This window comes from Haemorhous mexicanus, chromosome 9 (assembly GCF_027477595.1).
Source record: "Haemorhous mexicanus isolate bHaeMex1 chromosome 9, bHaeMex1.pri, whole genome shotgun sequence".
Classification (NCBI taxonomy): Eukaryota; Metazoa; Chordata; class Aves; order Passeriformes; family Fringillidae; genus Haemorhous; species Haemorhous mexicanus.
Window position 1 is genome coordinate 10469381 of NC_082349.1, and position 17401 is coordinate 10486781.

Here is a 17401-nt window from a genome sequence, read left to right on the forward strand (position 1 = left end):
TTCAAATGTGTTTGTATGACTTAAATGATTGGTCCTGAATCATCACATGTACATCTTCTCAGGACCAGGCATTTGACTTTGGCATAGGAAGTCTATTACTTTGTTAGCCTAAGCAGGGCAAAGGTAGTACACAGGTGGGTTCCAGTGTGTGCTCTGTTGGCAACATATTCCCAGTAGATTCCTCTGGATATGTTTCCCAGCTTCCTTCCTTTTCTTTGCCTCGAAATGGAGGAGTCACCAAGACTAGACTGCTCTGGTACTGCACTACCCTGGGTCTCACATTATCTGCAAGTGCATTGTCTGTGTTGCTCCTTCATCTCCTTACTTGTGTTGCTCCTTCATCTCCTTACTTGGGGAAATGCCTGGAGAGATGCTTCTCTGTTCACCAGAGGGTTTGGAGCTGGGCTGACCACTCAGGTACTGCCTAGGATACTGATGGTGCACCTTGGGGTGTTTACCTTGTATCCACTTCTCACCAGAGCTTTTTCCTGTATTTCAATCTTGAGTCTGAAGGCTAGTCTGGACTATTCACTCTTTCCTCCTTGGAGAGCAGGAGACGACTTTGCCCTGGACATGGTGGTTTGTGTTCAGATGTTTGAGCAGCTGATGCTGGCACTTCTAGCTCTTCCTCCTCCCCTACAATCTCCTCCTACAGCCCCCATATGCCTGAGGAAGTTGGGAGATTCCCCACACTCTCTGTTTGCAAAAGCTGATTTCTGGGGTTGTGACTTTTAACATGCACAAACAGCACTAATTTAGTCATTTATTTAGTTGACATATTTATTTGGGATGTTCCTTTGCTTCACTTAAAGATCCTGTGACCAGTGCCCCAGGCATGCTCAGCAGTATGTGAATGAACAAGATCCATCAATTACTCTTGATCAGATCAAAGTGGCCAGGAAATACTCACATAACTCATGTCCTTGCACAGGCTTGGCTGGAGCCACACGGTTTGCGACTCAGCATTCCCCGGCTGAGGGGCTCATCCTCTCTCCTCTGCAAACACACTGGGATTGGCACAGTGTGGGAGAAGCAGCTTCCCTGAGCTGCTGCTGTCCCTTCAGGCAACCCACCTCCCTTACTGGTGCTGTTTTGTTTTGAGCCCTGTTCCAGCGGCTTCCTGTAGGAAGGGGGAGAATTAATACGTGTGCTCACAGCTCTGGCTGCTGTGCTCACATCCCTAGTGAGACAGTGTGCACCACCATGTATCTTAAGAGTTGTGTCTGCTCTCTTCTTCCAAGCACCTGCTTGGAAAACAGCCTCTGCTTTCTTAGCCCTATAGCATTGCTCTCCAAAAAATGAATGCTTTGGTGCCTCCTTTCCTCCCTTATATCTCTTTTGATGTTTTAACCATAAAGGCCAAATGGAGAAGCACCGGGGCATGACAGGTGAATTGGCAGTCCTTATGTCTGCCCTGTAAGCTGCTGGCAGAGCAGGATGGTTTTGCAGGGATTTGTGATGGGTTTACTTAGCCAAGGAGAGCCTGGATACTCCAGTCGTGTTTGTGTGTTAGCCAGTGTGGAGAAGAGCTGAGTGCTGCTCAGTACACAACTGTTCAAAATGTTTAGTCTAAAAGGTTTCAGCAGCCTGGATGTGCCTGGATGTATGTAAGTCTTAAGCCAAGCTGTACTCCCATGAGATTTTTTTGCCAAGAGCTATAGTGTTTCTGATGAGCAGCATGATGTTACGGCAGACTTGAGAGTCTTTTCCATCTCTGAACAAAATGCACTTAAGAAAACAGAGTTTGTGTTGTCAAGGCACTGATTGAATCAAACTTGCTCTCTCTTCTCTCTTACAGGTTACCAGGACAATGCCAGTACTTAGGGCTGCCGGTTGCTGATTACTTCAAACAGTGGATTAATCTGAAAAAGGTACTTCTGTGCAAACTGCCACGGTCCCTATCTCCCTGTCTTCCTCCTCCCCTTGTCCTTCACTTTTCCTCTTTAAGGAGGTGTCTAATAACTACTGCTGTTTTGCATTGAAATGAGTTATTTTCTCAGAAGCTGGGCTGAGCGAGTCCTCCAGCTCCCTATTGTATCTCCTCTAATAGAGTCTTACTGTACTTGATGGGATGTGTTCTGCAGCTGGGGAGAATCCCATTGTGGCAGGCACAGTGCAATGTCTGCATAATATAGCGACACTGTGAGACCCCTTTTCAGTGAAGGTTGTGTTGTTGCCAGTATTGCTGACTTTGTTTTGTTTTGCAGCCATATAAGGCTCCTAGGAGCGTAGTTCCCGTCAGATGAAATTCTGGTTAATTAATGTGGAAATGCTCCACTATAAAAATCAGCATTTCTCTTTGTGGCATGGGCAAAGGGAGCTGTCTCAGCAGCACATCCACCTAAGAGATCAGTGATCACTTTGCTAAGCCAAATGCCTTGGACTGAGTACTGTCTGGTGCCTTGTCTTTCGCTGCACACCTTCACTGGGTGGTTAAGGAGCAGCACGCTGTGCATCCACAAGGACCCCTGGCGCAGCTGCTTGTCAGCACAGAAAAACATGGTGATGCCATAAGTCACAAACCAAAGTGGGAAGAAAAGAACAAGTGTGATTACAAGCAGGAGCAGGGTGAAGGAGGAGGCTGCAGTCTGTGCACAAGAGAAATTGGGTTGGCCTGCCTGCTTAAACCTTTAGATGAGTAAGATTCCCTTCCCCCATCCAATTTAGTGCTTTATTTGGGTTTCTATGCCTTTTCCTTGTAATTAAGGGTCTCAGTAAGTGAATTTTCTTATAAACAGCTTGTTGTTCTTGTGGGCTTTTCTTTTGTTCTTTTATTTATTTATTGTTTTAAATGGAAGCGTGAGTGACAGGCTGAGCAGCCACAGAAGGACAATTTGCATGATCTGTTCCGTCAAATAGGGTAGAACATGAACTTAACAAGGGATGCTGGCAGCACATTCCTGGCTGAACTTGTCAAAGGGTCTTGTATTTCCCTGCTGTCAGAGCAAATCTTTTGGCTGATTGCTGGTCCTTGGTAAATGAAATCTGAAAGCACATTGGGGCATTCTGCAGTTCAGTGACCATTAATGATCGCCATTTGAAGTTCACTAAACTTCCGGTGAATGGATAACAGCTATATAACCAGCAGGTTGATGGCTGCAGAATAATAGTACTCAAAAAAAAAAAAATCCCTGTGTACTGTGATGTTTGCTAAGAAGTAGGTTGATCCAGCCATGCTCCTCCTCTGGGCCTCAGGATTAATGACTTATGGCACTTTCCCATAGTTCAAGGCTTCTGGATTTAGTGTGTTAGGAGCTGGGATTCCTCATTATGTAGATCTCCAGACAAGTGTCTCTTCTTCAAGCATTCATGTACTGCATATCAGCAAATACTGTGATACTAAGCTGAGGGCTTCTAAGCATCCATGAAGTCCCAAGCACAGAGCTAAAGGCAGGAGCAGGAGGGAAGTTGTTACAGTGAAATGTTCCCCTATACAGCTCTCTGAAAGGGTTACATGCTGAGCATGTATGATGGGGGCACGTGGGTTGGGTTGTCCTCCTCTGCAGATGTGTTACTTGGAAAGTAAAGCTTGAACCTCCTTCAGATTGTGCAGGAAATGGGATGTGAGAGAGAAATGTTGATCTTCTTCCAGCCCCTCTAGTCCCTTAAAAACAATGAAGTTTTTCTGACACTGTAATACCTGACACCGACTGAACACAGAATGGTTCCAGGGACCCTGCGTCCCTCTGGGAAGTGACTCATGTTGCAGAGAAGAGCAGAGGCCTCTCCTGTCTTATGGCTAAAAGCTGCTGCTCCTGGGACTTACTCTTACCCTGGGGTGGTGATCTTTCTGTGCCATGCACTGCTTTCAGGTGCTTGCAGGGCAACTACCTGTGTGTTTTCACAAGAGAGAATTGCCTGCCTAGGTATCTAATTCTGTTGAAGCAGATGGACCCAGTGAAGACTCAGTCTCTAATGAATGAGCTCCCAGTGTGAGACAGATAGGAGTGGACAGGTAACTAGCCCTTCCATTCATCCCTGCATAGCTCATGTGGCCCTTTTCCCCCTCCCTCTGGCACATTCCTGACTTAGAAATACGTCCTAGGCTGAATCTGCCTCTGACCTGATCCATGAAGTAAGTGAAGGTGTTGGAGGGTGGGTGGGGCTTGCAGTGTGAAACTGATGATTTCTAGGTCATGGATAATGCAGAGACTTGAATGTTTCAGATCTCAAGAAAAGAGGCACAAATGACAGAGAGCAGTTTCCTGAAGGATGGCCCCACCTGCACCTGCTGGATCTTCTTTGAGTCTTTTGAGCAGTGATAACAAGAGGACATGTCTGAATTAGGGAGGTCCTGCTACAGCTACCAGGCAATGCTGAAGTAGGATTACACACAGACAAGTTTGTGTACCTGTGTGTATTGCAGCAGCAACAAAATATGTTCCAGATTCCTCTGCCAAGGCACACACAGCTTCTGGTCCTCTTTGTCTCTTGTTTCCTATCATTTTAAAAAACAGTCCTTGTCTGGACTCCCTCTGCCGGAGCACGGGATGCTCCAGAGCTCAGCAGATCTTCCTGCAGTGGTGAGAGAGTCTTTCTCAGAGTTCATTTGCCAATAAACGTCCCTTTTCACTGCTGTGCTGCAGGAGCAGTTGAAGTGAGAACTTTGTGCCTGCAGGCAGCTTTCACAGTTTCCAAGACCTGCCTCTCGGGCAAGCTGGAGACAGGAATTGCCCCCTGTAGCTGTCACAATTACTTTGCCTCGGGCAAGCCTTGTTGGATTGATCTGGCCGTTCAGGTGGTGGTGAGCTCCACATCTCACTGCTGCAGTGGTGGCCACAGTGTCTTGGGCTCTGTAAAAAAGCCTTCTGTGGAGGAGATGGGGGTGGGGGGAAAGCTGCCTGTGCACTTGACCATGTTTGCTAAAGTTTTACCTTGCCCTGTGTCCCCCCCCAGCCTGCTAATGCATCCCTTCTGTCAAGTCTGGTTGGTGTTTGCTGACATTTTTAATGTCACTGAGCGATCTCGTATCTCTAGTGAACTGTCAGTGTAGAGCTGACTTGGGGCACAGAGTTTATCATGTTCTTCACTTCTATTAGCTCAGCCTTGTGGGAGGGGAGCAGAAAGCAGAGGAGGCTTTCTTTGAATGCTGCAACATTTCAAATATCCCCCTAAACCATCTCAATAGAGAGCCACCATCCCATCTGCCAGTTCTCCTTAGGGACCCGTCATGTTGATCTGCAGAGGCCCCGTGGGTTAGGACTGAGGTGCAGAACCTGAGCTACATCACTGGAGCTGGATGGTCAGGGTGGAAATAACAGAGAAGGCTTCATGTTAGGAGAGAGGGGCACCAGTGGAGTAATGTGTGCAGAAGGCAGGAGGCCATGGGTCAAGACTTATGCAAAAAGGAAAACTGCTGCAGCTAGCAAGCTACAACCAAGCTGCTGCCCCGAGAGTATCCTTAGGTAGCCTGGGTAAACCCATTACTGCTTATTCTAACATAAGGATCAGCTCTCATTTGTGCTCCCTCTGCTCTTTCAGCAGCCTCTGTGATTTGTTTTCCAGGTCCCACTAGAGTTAGCAGCGTGGTTGGTCCCATGATGAATTCTCACCCCTGGGGCTGGAACCAGTGCTGTGTTAGGCTGAGGACACAAGTGCCCGCGATCACAGGGTGTCCAAGAGCCTGGGATGGGAAACCCAGCAGGCAGTAGGAGTTGTCAGCACCATTCAGCTGGGACCATATCACTGAAGGGAGAGTGGTTTAAAGGAGGGAGGAGGTGGAAGAAGAGAGGTGAAGATTGATTTTCTTACAATGAGCTTGTGCAAGAAGAATGTCAGAAAGATGACGAGGGTATCAAAATGGCCAGACCAGATATTTAACCCAGATGATCTTTCTGCCAGAGAACAGTAGCTGATGCTCTCAGGTGTAACAGGGAGAGCATGGCTTGAGTCAGCTTTCTCTGATTCCCAGCAATTGTCTCCTCAAGAACTGAGAGCTGTCCCTGGACCACTGTATCTAGCAAAGTCTGTCTACCAGAAACTTGTACAGCCTTTCCTGAATCTGCTCATGCTTTCAGTTTCTACAGCATCCTGCGGCACTGACTTTTGCTATTTAATTATGCATCAATTATACTCTGTTTACTCATACATTGTGTGAAAATGCAGGTCCCTTTGTTTCTTTTAAACCTATTGTCACATTATTTTCTTTGACCTAGGTCTTGCACTGTGTGAAAAAACATGTGTTTCTAGTTCTTCTTCACGGTGTTACTCTTGATTTGAGACCTCAGTCATATTCTTGCTCAATTGTCTTTTCCAATACAGCAAAACTTGTTGGAGGGCTTGCCCAAAGGCACCTGTGGGCTCTGTGACTCTAGAACTGGCTTGTGGAATTCTTAACATGTGTTCACTGTCCTTCCTGGTCTTCCAGGAAGGAAGGATGTTCCTCTTATCTTTTAACTGCAAAACGTTCCTTCTGGATGCTTTGCAGTTAAAAGATAAGAGGAGTGGTTTATGTATCCACTAAGGGTTTGTTTTATTCCTTGTTTCTCAAATTACATTTCTTTTATTTTTTTGAAAGAAGACAATCTTCATATCCATCACTGAGCTGTCCCTTTCTCCGCCCAGCTGTTCTGGCATCTTTGACCATTTTTGATTTCTGTTCAGAGGGTGCAGCATGTCTTTAGATACAGTAATAGTAGCTGCTTTAGGAGTGAGAGAAAACTGGTCTTAGTTTGACATCCTCCTGAAAATCAGGGGAGTTTTTATGCAAGGTAAGAGTTGAATGATGTGTGTGAAGGAATGCAACTTTCCTTCTCTGGGCATGATGAAACAGCCTGACAGAGCCTTGGGGTGCACAGTGTGACCATGCTGAGGTGCTGTGGCTGTGCACAGAGCTGGCCTTTTCCAGGGCCATCCGTAAGTGATCTGCAGATATTCCTGTTTGGAAATGAACTGTTAATACACATCCACAAATATTTTAAGGTCACCTACTTGCATTGTGAAATCTGTCAGAGGAAGCATGTAATAGGATGTTTTTGTTAATATTTGGCTACTAGAAATAAACACATCTTAAACAAACAAAGATTTGCTAACAGCTTTCTGTCTCTCCTCTGAATTAACAATTCCTTCTGCCTTTGGGGTGGGAGGCAGGGCTGTGAGTACTTCTCAGGCACTTGGTGCTGAAGTGTCTTGAGTGCTTTAGATGAAGATCATTGAAATGGGTGAGAAATGGTTTATGTGTTAATCCATATATTTGGAAGTTGGTTTTGTGGGGTCTAACTTCTTGAGGACTTAGAGTGATTGTTATCAATTTCCTGTTTATTGAGTTACTGGCTGCAGGGAATATAAAATGCCTGGTAAGGTTAGAAATGCCAGAGGAGGACTTCTCAGGCAAAGTGCTTCATGGCCAGAGCATCAAGCACATGAATAAATGTTGCCTCTTAACTGCAAAGAACTGTGCCCGGGACTTTGCTGGTTTGCAGCATGGATGCCTGTTCTGAGACCCTGTCAAACCTTCCTTCAGTGGCACCTGGGCTTGCTTGGTTCCTCACCCCATCGGTGAAGCTCTTGGCTTTGGAAAGTCTCAGAGTGCAGAAATGGGAGAGGTTGTGAAAGGAAACACGAGGAGAAGTGTGACTCCAGGGCTAGGGAAGTAAGGGTATCTCTCAGAGATGAGGAAAGGAAAGTGTCTATGGAACAGCACTGGTTCATAGTTGGAAGGAAATGGAAGGAATTGCTTATAACAGCAAAATGACTGTGTTTAATAAATACTTTGCTCTGTATTTACAGAAAGGCAGAGGTTGCCATATTGCTGAGCAAGAGGTTTGCTGTTACAACACAATTTTCTGATAAAAGTCAAGTGGTGAATTGGTTGGCATTTTGCATAGCTGGTTTACAGGAGTTTTAAAGAGCTGGCTGAGATGCCCTGGACTATTAATAAGTCTTTGAACATGGGGGAAGTTCTAGAGGACTGGAAGAAAGCTAATGTTGTACCAGTAATTTAGAAGGGCAAATGGGATGACCGATGAAGTAATTATAGCCCTATCATCTTGACATTAATTCTGGGCAAAGTAATGAAAAGCCAGATATCATAGTTGATTAATAAAGAATGAAAAGAGGGTAATATAATGCCAATCAATGTGGATTTATGGAAACTAGATCTTTTTCAAACTAACTTGATATTTTTTTTATGAGAATACATGTTTGGTTGATAAAGGTAACCGTGTCAATGTAATATACTTCTAGAAGGCATTTTACTTGGTACCTTATGACATTTTGATTAAGAAACAAGAGTGATACAAAATCAACATGGCACACATTACATTGATTAAGAAAGAGCAAACTGACAGCTCCTAGCATTTAATTGTAAATGGATAATCATCATGGAGTGCATGTCTTCCTAGTGGGGTCCCACAGGGATCTATTTCTCAGACCTCTTGTATTTAACACTTTTGTCAATGCCCTGAAAGAAAACATAAAAATTATTTTCGATAATATGTGCAGATTCTGCATCTAGAAGGTGGCTGCTGTTGGATTTATAAACAGGCAATGGTGAGCAGGAGCAGAGGGGCTGGATCATTTCTTTCTTTGGGTGTGGTTTGACCGGTATGGGATGTTGGATCCCATCTGCATCAGAAAGAATTCTAGAAACTTGAAGACTGGATGAGAGCTGCAAGACCTAAGGAGGAGTACTCACCCAGCACTAACAACCCTGGGAGCCATTTAGGGTACCAGAGAAGGGTAAGGGCTGTAGTTGCCAAATATCTAAAGGAAGAGCCAAGATGTGACAAGAGGTTCCTTCACAGAAGCAGACAAAAGTATAAGCAGTTCCAGTTCCTGGAAGCCAAAGCAAGGTAATTCAGGTGCAGATCTTTACAGTGTGGGGTAATTAACCATTGGAACAACTTACCGAGGGCTGTGGTGGATACTCCAGCTCAGGAGGGAAGGCTTTTTTCCTAAAAACATCAGCTGTGGTTCAAACAGGAATTTGGGGCAGTCTGTGGCCTGTGCAGGTCAGGCCAGCCAAGCATGGCTGTTTCTTCTACCGTGATGATCTTTGCCTGTCCATCCCGCACAGCTCTGGCTGCTCTGTTCCCTTGCAGTGAGAGCCCTCTCGAGGGCTCCTGGCTTGGGGAGCACAGACAGCACGAACAACACAAGGCTGGGAATGCAGGGGGAAGCATCCCGGGGAATGCCACACCTCTGGCATGGTCAGAGGAGCCCTCCTGCTCCGTGGCTGGAGCACAGCAGCCATCCACGACTTCTCCTTTAAATCTGTCGTGCAGCTGTCGGAACTCTGAAATTTCTTTCACTCTCTCCCTCGCCTTGTTAACATGTGTTGCCTTTGGGGTAATCAGGGAAAAAATATTATGTCCTTTTACAATTACCGGGTTTTGGAATATTAAAATGTCTCTCTGCATCGGCAGTGTTATTTTGATTGGTATTCTAACCTTTGACTAGCCCATAAAGCGAGCCGCTCTTCAAGCCAATATTGCGGGACTGAAATTTAATTCCGAAATGATTCCAGATAATAGGGAGACAGATAATATATGCATGAAGGATATTATGTTTGGACTAAATGCAGCAGGGCCAGGGCTTGGGAGTTGAATAATAGCCCAGAGTGAGTTATAATCTGTGGGACAGAAATACCTTACTGTCAGGGCCAGGAGAGGAACTCTTAAATCAAAGGGAGGGAGATGAGGAAGGAGTTGAGGATAGTCATCTCAACGAAAGGGCATCCAGCAGAGGTCTTAAAGGAGCAGCCCTTTCTGTCCTTCTGCAGAGCAACCTGTCCTTCCTTTCTTTCCTAATAAGGAGTACTGAGTAAAAACATACTTCCAAGGAAAACCAATAGGCAGGGGATTCTGGAAGTTCTTGGAAGTATTTTCCTTTTGTCTTCCTGGATTCATTAGAAGAATGTACAGCATGGGTTGATGTCTCAGTTTCCTACAAGTTGTAACCAAATGGACCAAGGGGTTGGGCAATCCATGCTAAGGTAGAGTACTCACATAATATAGAGTAATCATCAGGGTTGATTTTAACATCCTCTTTCACATAAAACAAAGAAAGCACAGGCACGGCATGTGGGCTGCATGGACAGTAGTTCTTGCACAGGGCTCTGCCCCCCACGTTCTAAGCCTGGAACTCACTGCCAGGCAAGGCTGTCCCCCTCTCTCAGAGTTGCTGCCTAAGCTGGTGACTGGAGACACAGAGTAGAAGTAACTTTTGTGACAGCAGAGGTACAAATTCAGTGACTTTTAAACATTGGAGGCTTTAAACAACACCTCCATCTGGGCTCTCTGTAGCAGGGAAGGGAATTTAAGGTTTTTGCTATTTACTCCTCTACGCTTTGTGCTTTGTCAGCAGCTTCCAAACATGATGGAAGTAGCTCAGTCCTATAACTTAACCTGCTGGGCAAGGTGTTGGGAGCTTTCTGTAGCTTGACTTTGCGGAGCATTGTGGATGACCGTGCTGCCAGCTGTCCTGGGAGGAGGAGAACTGAGCAGGCAGAGATGGAGAATGATGTCTGCTGCTGGGTGACACAAACCCATGTCGATATAACAGGCTTTGGCTCAGTGGCACAAGCTTATAGTTTCAAAGTAATGATCCCAGCCTCACATTTCATTTCCTTTCCTTGCAGTCTCAGGAGCTGGTCTTGCTACAGCTGAAAGGGGCTCTAGATGCAGCCTGGAGGCTTCACTGGTTTTGGATGATTTGAATGATAACATACATGCCCATCTCAGGAGGGCAGAAATAGAGTATCTATTTTTGCCTAAATCAAATGATTTTGTGTTTCCCTCTCCTTTGGTTTTTAGTTTTGTGGGGTTTTTTGTAAATTACGTCATCAAAACACAGGAGCAATTTTCTGTGTAACTTCTGTCTGTACAAAGAGACGGGAAAGATGTGATCCCCTGAGGGTTCATGTAAGTAACATGGAAGCTACCTAGATCTACTCCAGGGTAACGGGGATGCCTTAATATTTTGGTCCTATTAACAACAAGCTCTTTGTGGAACTTCCTTCCATCCTTCTGTCCTTCTTATAGCTATGCTGCATGTTTTCTCATGGCATCTGACACACACATTATCTTCCTTACCATCAGGGGGTCTCCTATGTTCTCTTTTGCTAATGCATAATAAAATGTTTTAGGTACATGTTAAAGTTCATATATTTTCCTAGGCAGGGTGTTTTGCAGCCTGGTCTGAGCCTTTGGAAGAAAAGAGTTTCACAGACTGCATTCAGGGAGGACCTGCCACAGGTGGAAAAGCCCAGAGAGGAACAGAAGGGTCAGAGAACTGGAAGACATGACCTCCAGAGGAAGAATGAGGGATTTAGAGGACAAAGCCTCCAACTGCACCAGGGGACATTTAAGTTGAACATTAGGAAGAATTTCTTCACAGAATGGTTGATCAGATATTGGAATGAGCTGCCCAGGGAGGTGGTGGGGTCACCATCCCTGGAGGTGTTTGAGGAAAGACTGGATGTGGAACTCTGCCATGTCTACTTGACAAGGTGGTGTTAGGTCGTAGGTTAGACTCCATGATCTCAGAGGTCTTTTCCAACCTAATTGCTTCTGTGATCTGGGATATTCAGCCTAGAGAAGACTAAGCAGAAATAATTTTTGAGGAATGAAAGTGCTCCATTTCTGACTGGTTGTGGTGTATGGCTCTCAATCTCATCCTAACCTGCTGCAGCAGGATCAGTAAGCAATGCCCATGGATAACAGCAGGAATATGGAAGCTCTGGCTCTTGTGAGTTCAGAAGAATGTGATGGGGATGGTTTGGGTAGAGCTGGTCTGCTCCTGCCTTGAAGCAGACAGTCAGTCATCACTTCACCCCTCCTGCTTGCCCTGTGTGCTGTGATACTACTTCCTTTGCCCTTGCACTGGGACATGAGCTGTCTGCATTCCTTGGGACACATCACTGAAACTCAGAGTACGTGAGCAGGGAAAGAAGAGTTATTTCCCTTGGGTGCCATGTACAGTCTCCCCTCCTGATGCTGTCTGCCCAAATCCCAGATGTTTGAACTGGGAAAATCCCAAGTCAGACTTTATTGTTTGGCAGTGCCTTTGGGCTTCATGTAAGAACCAGGGCCTCTTGTAGCCACAGGTGATACAGAGGGCTCTCAGGTAAGGTCAGAAGGTATTTATTCATGAGAAACTGAAGAGCACAATTATGTTCCTTGACCCTATGTAGCCTACAGCTGCTGGACAAAACAGAGAGGAGAATTGGAGCTTTTTTGTTTTGCCTTTGAGCTTTTTTTAACCAGGGCAAAAGATTTGCCTTTTAAGTGAAATTCTGAGCAATGGTTTGCTGAGCACACTGCCATGGTCACTTTATGGAAAACATCCTTGTCTATGCAAGTGGTTGGAGGCAGGTTGGCATTTGTGATTCTTTCTATGCACATTGTTTTAGCTGCAGGCAAAAGGCAGAAAGGCAGCTGCTCAGACCTTGTGTGCTGCTCTTCCTGCTGAGTGCCATATTGCTCGGCTGCACCTCACTGTGCCTGCATTCCCCATGCTGGGGGATTTGAACATCTGTCCCCTGTACTGAGGAGCATCCTGGTTTTCATCTGGCTGTGTGTGTCTGCTGCTGCTGAGGTTAAACATACTGCACAGAGCTTTGTTCCATGGGTCTGGTTGCTGCTTGCAGGATGAGGAAGGAGCTGGGAGTTGAAGGCACAAATGTCTGAAAAATGGCCTTTCCTGGAGTCCCATGGGAAAGGCAAGGGACAGAGCATCCCTGCATCCCAGCCCTTCATCTGGAGCTTTACTTGAGTACCAGCACAGCTGCCCAGTTCCTGGGAAAAGAGCTGGTTTTCTCAGCATTTATTTGAAAGACAGGAGCTCCATGTAGGAGCATGAAAATAGGCTTTTGCAGTTCTCCAGGAAGGCATGATGGGCTATCAGATTTTCTTGCTTTGGGGATTAAAATACTACCTAGGTTTGGTCCTCATTGTCCTACCAAGCCAGCATAGCTACAAAAGGGAGAGTGACTGCTGCCATCGGCGCCAGCAACAGCAGGCTGGTTTATGGTAGCCATTGGCTTACCTGTAAGTGGGAAGAACAAAACATTTTTTTTTTTTAATGAGATTTTCTTGGTGCCCTGTGCCGTGTGTTATGCACTGTCCTACTGAAAGGATTGGGACTTAGCTACTGGTGTCTTGGCTGGTAAAGTGTGGGTGTGCAGCCTCTGCCCCATTGCACAGAAGCATACCAGGGCTTGCCTTTGGCTTCTTATGGGCTCAGTATAAAGCAGCCAGAGATGGTGAGCAGCGAGATGGGAGATACAGTAGTGGAATTTGTATATTAATAACTTGCAGTATACTTCACACTCATTTAATTAATTAATTAAATCCCTTAGAACCCCAAGGCTACTAAGGAAGTTGATTTCAGAGTTAGGATTAAAAGTCTCCTGTCACCCTTCCCCCATGCTGCCATAGCACTTCTGGCTTCATCCTGGCTTTTACTCTTTCCACTTGCAGGTTTCCGTGCTTGAGCTCTGCCTGCAGCCCAAGGATTGAATCTATCAAAGTGGCTTTTCTAAGACCCGGCTGAAAAGTCTACAGATATGATCTGCTTTTGTTTAGAAAACAACCCATCTTTTGCCCTTGTCTGGGCATAAATTTTTTATATTTTGTAGCCTGCTGGGGAGGGCAGTTGCAGTTCTCATCACTCTGAAGCATGAGCCCAGCCAGGGTCTATCCCACAGTGACTGGTTTTCCCAGTTGCCTAGGCATTGTCTCCTACAGACCAGGACCATCTTCTCCTTGGGTGCTCTGACATGAGTGCTGCTGCCATCTTTATAGGGCATCAAAGCTCCTGAGCAAATGGCCATTCCCAAGCTTGCTCAGTACCCATCAAGCTCTCAGCAGTCCCTTCTGGGTGTCAGTAGGTGTGGTGGGGCAAGATGCTTTTTTTTTCTGACAAACATGCACCTTTCCTTCCTTGTGATCAATGTTGTGTTGCAAAGGCTCATAATCATGTTTGATGTTTTCCTGGACATCCTATCCACCACTGAAATTGTAGGTCCCTCTTATGGCTGATGGATCAGCTCCATCCACCTCACCTTTCTTTGAGCCAGGACACTGGCATTTCAACATTGCTCTCAAAATACCTTAAAGCAAATTACATTAAGCCATGCAGGATGGAGTGTAGTTGAGCTGTTGTCTCTCCTCCAAGCATTGGTTGACATCCCCAATGGTTTTAGTGGTGTGGAGATGAAATGCCAGTGTACTGTTCTGCCAGTGCTCCTCCTGCATGCATCCTGCAGATGTGTTTTTAAACAAACTGTAGGTATTTATTGTATGGTTTTGTGCCAATTTCAGGAAAGCCTGTTCTCTGTGCTCTCCCAGTGTGGTAACCTCTGTCAGCCTGGCCCTGACTGATCCTGTTAATATTTGAGAGATTATTTGGGATCTCTGCCTTGGCTGTGCTCCTTGCTCCAGGGTAGAGCTGTCCTGTGTGGATGCTACAGCTGCCAGAGGAGTGTGCTTCTTGCCTGACAGCGTGTTTTGGAGAAGGCAGGTCTACTAGGACTAAGGGTAGCACAAAACTCAAAGAGCTAATTGCTAGCCTCCAAGAGGTCCACACTGGACCTTTATTTCTGTAGGTGAGGGTCTTTCAGCCTCCCTGGGACATGTCATTCTGTTCTTGCCTTTTTGCACCAGCTGTATTTGGCCACTGCAATGGAGGGGTGTCCCCACACCTCTGCTCAGCCCTTCCAGGTAGGAAGAAGCTGGTCTAGGCAGAGCTGCCATATCAGAAACAGCTCTGAGTCTCTCCTGTGTTTTGGGTCTCCCATTGCCATTGTACCATGTATGTTTTGCCCATATGGAGCTGGTTCTGCTGCACCATTCCTTCCCCTGTGGGGACAGTCCGTGCCGATCAGGAGGTGACTGATCCTCTGCTGGTAACACTGCCACACACAGTTTCCAGCGACCTCCCAGGAGCTGCACATGGACTGTCTGCTCTAAGCAGCAGAGGTTGCATGGTCTTTCCTCTTGGTGCAGGAGAGTTCTAACGACACCCTTCTTTCTCAGCCTTCCCTATGGGGCCCAGCTAAATCCAGTTGTAAGAATGGGGCTGACGTGCTGTGGGGATAGGGGCTCTGACACATCCAGGAGACAGTAAAGCCATGTGACTGAATACCAGACTGTGTTTGCTCTGCCTAATTATCAAAAGTATGAGTTTGTTCTGCTAGGTGCACATTATGCCTTTATTGTGGTGTAATTATGCCAGCTGCCTATGTTTAGTGTCATAAAAAGGAATAAAATGCCCATTACCCGCCTAAAGAATTCTTCTTGTGTTTTTTTTTTTTTTATTTTTATTGCTCTGGAGTACACAGTGGGGATATCTTTGGTCGGCAATTCTCCATGCAAAATAGCTAGTGAAATACTGTGCCTTTCAGAGAGCTCCTCCAGCCAGCAGCCTGCAAAGGCAGCTGGCCCATGAGCCTCACCTGGCGCTGCCTCTGTTGCTTTCTGCCAGCCTGATCTGGTAGTCAAAATGGTGAAGCCACCACAATGCCTTCCTCTGCAGGAGCTCGACTGCTTTCCAGCAGCGTTTTCCTGCTGCCATCCAGGTCCCAAAGCTCCCTCCTCCTGTCAGAGCACATGGGAGGTACAGGATGCTTTTCAAGCCTGGGAAAAGATGTAGCCTCTCTACCTGCCGACCTGCTCAGGAAGACACAATGGTGCCTAGGTCTGGCTGGGGTATTTTTTGGGCATAATGCTGTGTTAAGGAGTCTCATGCCATGGGGAAGCACTTAAGGTTGTCAAGGGAGCAGCCCAGAGAGATGTGCGGGTGGGAGCCACGCATTCCTTTGCCCTGCCTCGTCTGGAAACACAAGCCAAGTGTTATGAACCTGCCAACAGCCTGATGGTGCTCTTGCTAGAGCAGGGATACCAAACCTTATACCCCAGCCAGCCCACAGCCCCGCAATTGGGTTTTGGCTGCTTTGAGGTTTCCTGTGGTGTCTAAATGTCTGAGGCCGTGTTTCTGTGGTGCTGAGAGATGCCTCAAAGGAGCCACATCCTCCAAGAGCTGAGGTTCTTTGCAAACATCAATTACTGAAACACATACCTGCCAGGGAACAGCAGCGGGAGGCTTGCTTTGTGTGTGTAAATCCTAGGAGCATATTGGTGGTATTAAGTAATTTCTGATGGAAAAAAAATGAAGAAAGCCCCATATCCAAATCCCACATCTTCAGAGGTTTTTAAAAGCTGCCTCTCTGCCTTTCCTTCTTCTAGTTTCAGTTTCTAATTGGAAACTGACTTTATTAGCCTCATTAGGAATGGTTAGTACTGGCTATAGATAGCTCTTAAATATATTGTTTCGGTGGATGTTAAATCGCTTGGGTTAGTTGGCTTATTTTTCAACTCAATGTTATGTTCAGCAGGTCCCTGATCCCCCCAGCCCAGCTGTGCCAGATACCTCGCACAACGTCCCTTTTCATTCCCTCCACTTATTTTTTACGTCAGGTGTTCCTTGAAGTGGCCTTCACAGTTCTCCACCCTTTCAGCCCATGACTACGTCAGGGGAAGATGGACTTGTGCCTCCCCGCAGCTTCATTGCATATGCACACGCTGTCTGCCCCGGCGGCACGATTGCCTTGGTGAAGAATCCAAGGGGCTGCTGATAGCAATCATTGATTAAGAGGGTAATTGTCCTGAAAATTCAGATTGATCAAAAGGCAGAAATGATAACTTGTGTAACTGTGTTTAAAACCACGTCCTGTCAATAGGGGAGACTGAGACGTGGCGAGCAGAAAGCAGGGAGAATTGGATGTGCAAGCAGGTGAGTGTGCCTGTGGTTCAGGGAGGAGGGGGAGCCATTCTTCCTTGGGGTCCATAGCAGGATGTTTCTTGTCACTGACGCTGGGCTATTGGAGATTCAATCACTTTTATCTTCCCCTCTCTCTCAATCCAAATGCCTTTTCATATTAGAAAATTAGAATCAGCTCTGCTCATGCAAGATTTATTAGCTCTGCTGAGCAATACCACAGAAGAGTAAATGATGTCGCATTTCAGGGGCTTTTTACACATTATGACCAAACTTGCAACTTCTTAAGTATTTTTCCATTGAGCCACTGCAGGGTGTTAAAGGGATGGGGAGACAAACTTCTCTCTGGAAATAGTTCTGCACCAGTTCAGATGTCTTTTCTTTATTATCAGAATGATTGGGTTTGGATTCTAATACAGATCTTTTCTTTGGGCTCAGTTTCTGTGCTTATTACTCTGGAAATCAAACTCTGAGAACTGAGCCTGTTTATCACGTTTTTTTCTTGGGTCCCTTTGTAGAAACTCTTTTTGGTGCTAAAATGGGTGTCTTTGGAGCTCTGCTGCTAGCTGGCACTCATTTACATCTGAAGAAGGCAAATCTTGTTTCCTGCTCACTTCTTTTCCATTGTGTTTTGCACTGGGTGGCTTCTTTTTAAAATGCCTCCTGACCTTGTGCTGTAGAC

The 17401-nt window shown here is 46.0% G+C and overlaps 1 protein-coding gene across 5 annotated transcripts in view; it reads left to right on the plus strand.

Moving 5' to 3' along the window:
- Positions 1 to 17401, plus strand: part of ERI3 (ERI1 exoribonuclease family member 3) — a 129840-nt gene that overhangs the window by 50540 nt on the left and 61899 nt on the right. For 4 of the 5 annotated variants that reach the window (XR_009487482.1, XM_059853969.1, XM_059853970.1 and 1 more), the window contains one exon: positions 1799 to 1871. Coding sequence is in view for 4 of the 5 variants with exons in the window: in XM_059853969.1 (XP_059709952.1) it covers positions 1799 to 1871 (73 nt within the window). In the remaining variant the exon portion in view is untranslated. Of the gene's footprint in view, positions 1 to 1798; positions 1872 to 13421; positions 15234 to 17401 lie in introns of those variants that run through there. The other variant, XM_059853971.1, reaches the window with a different exon arrangement.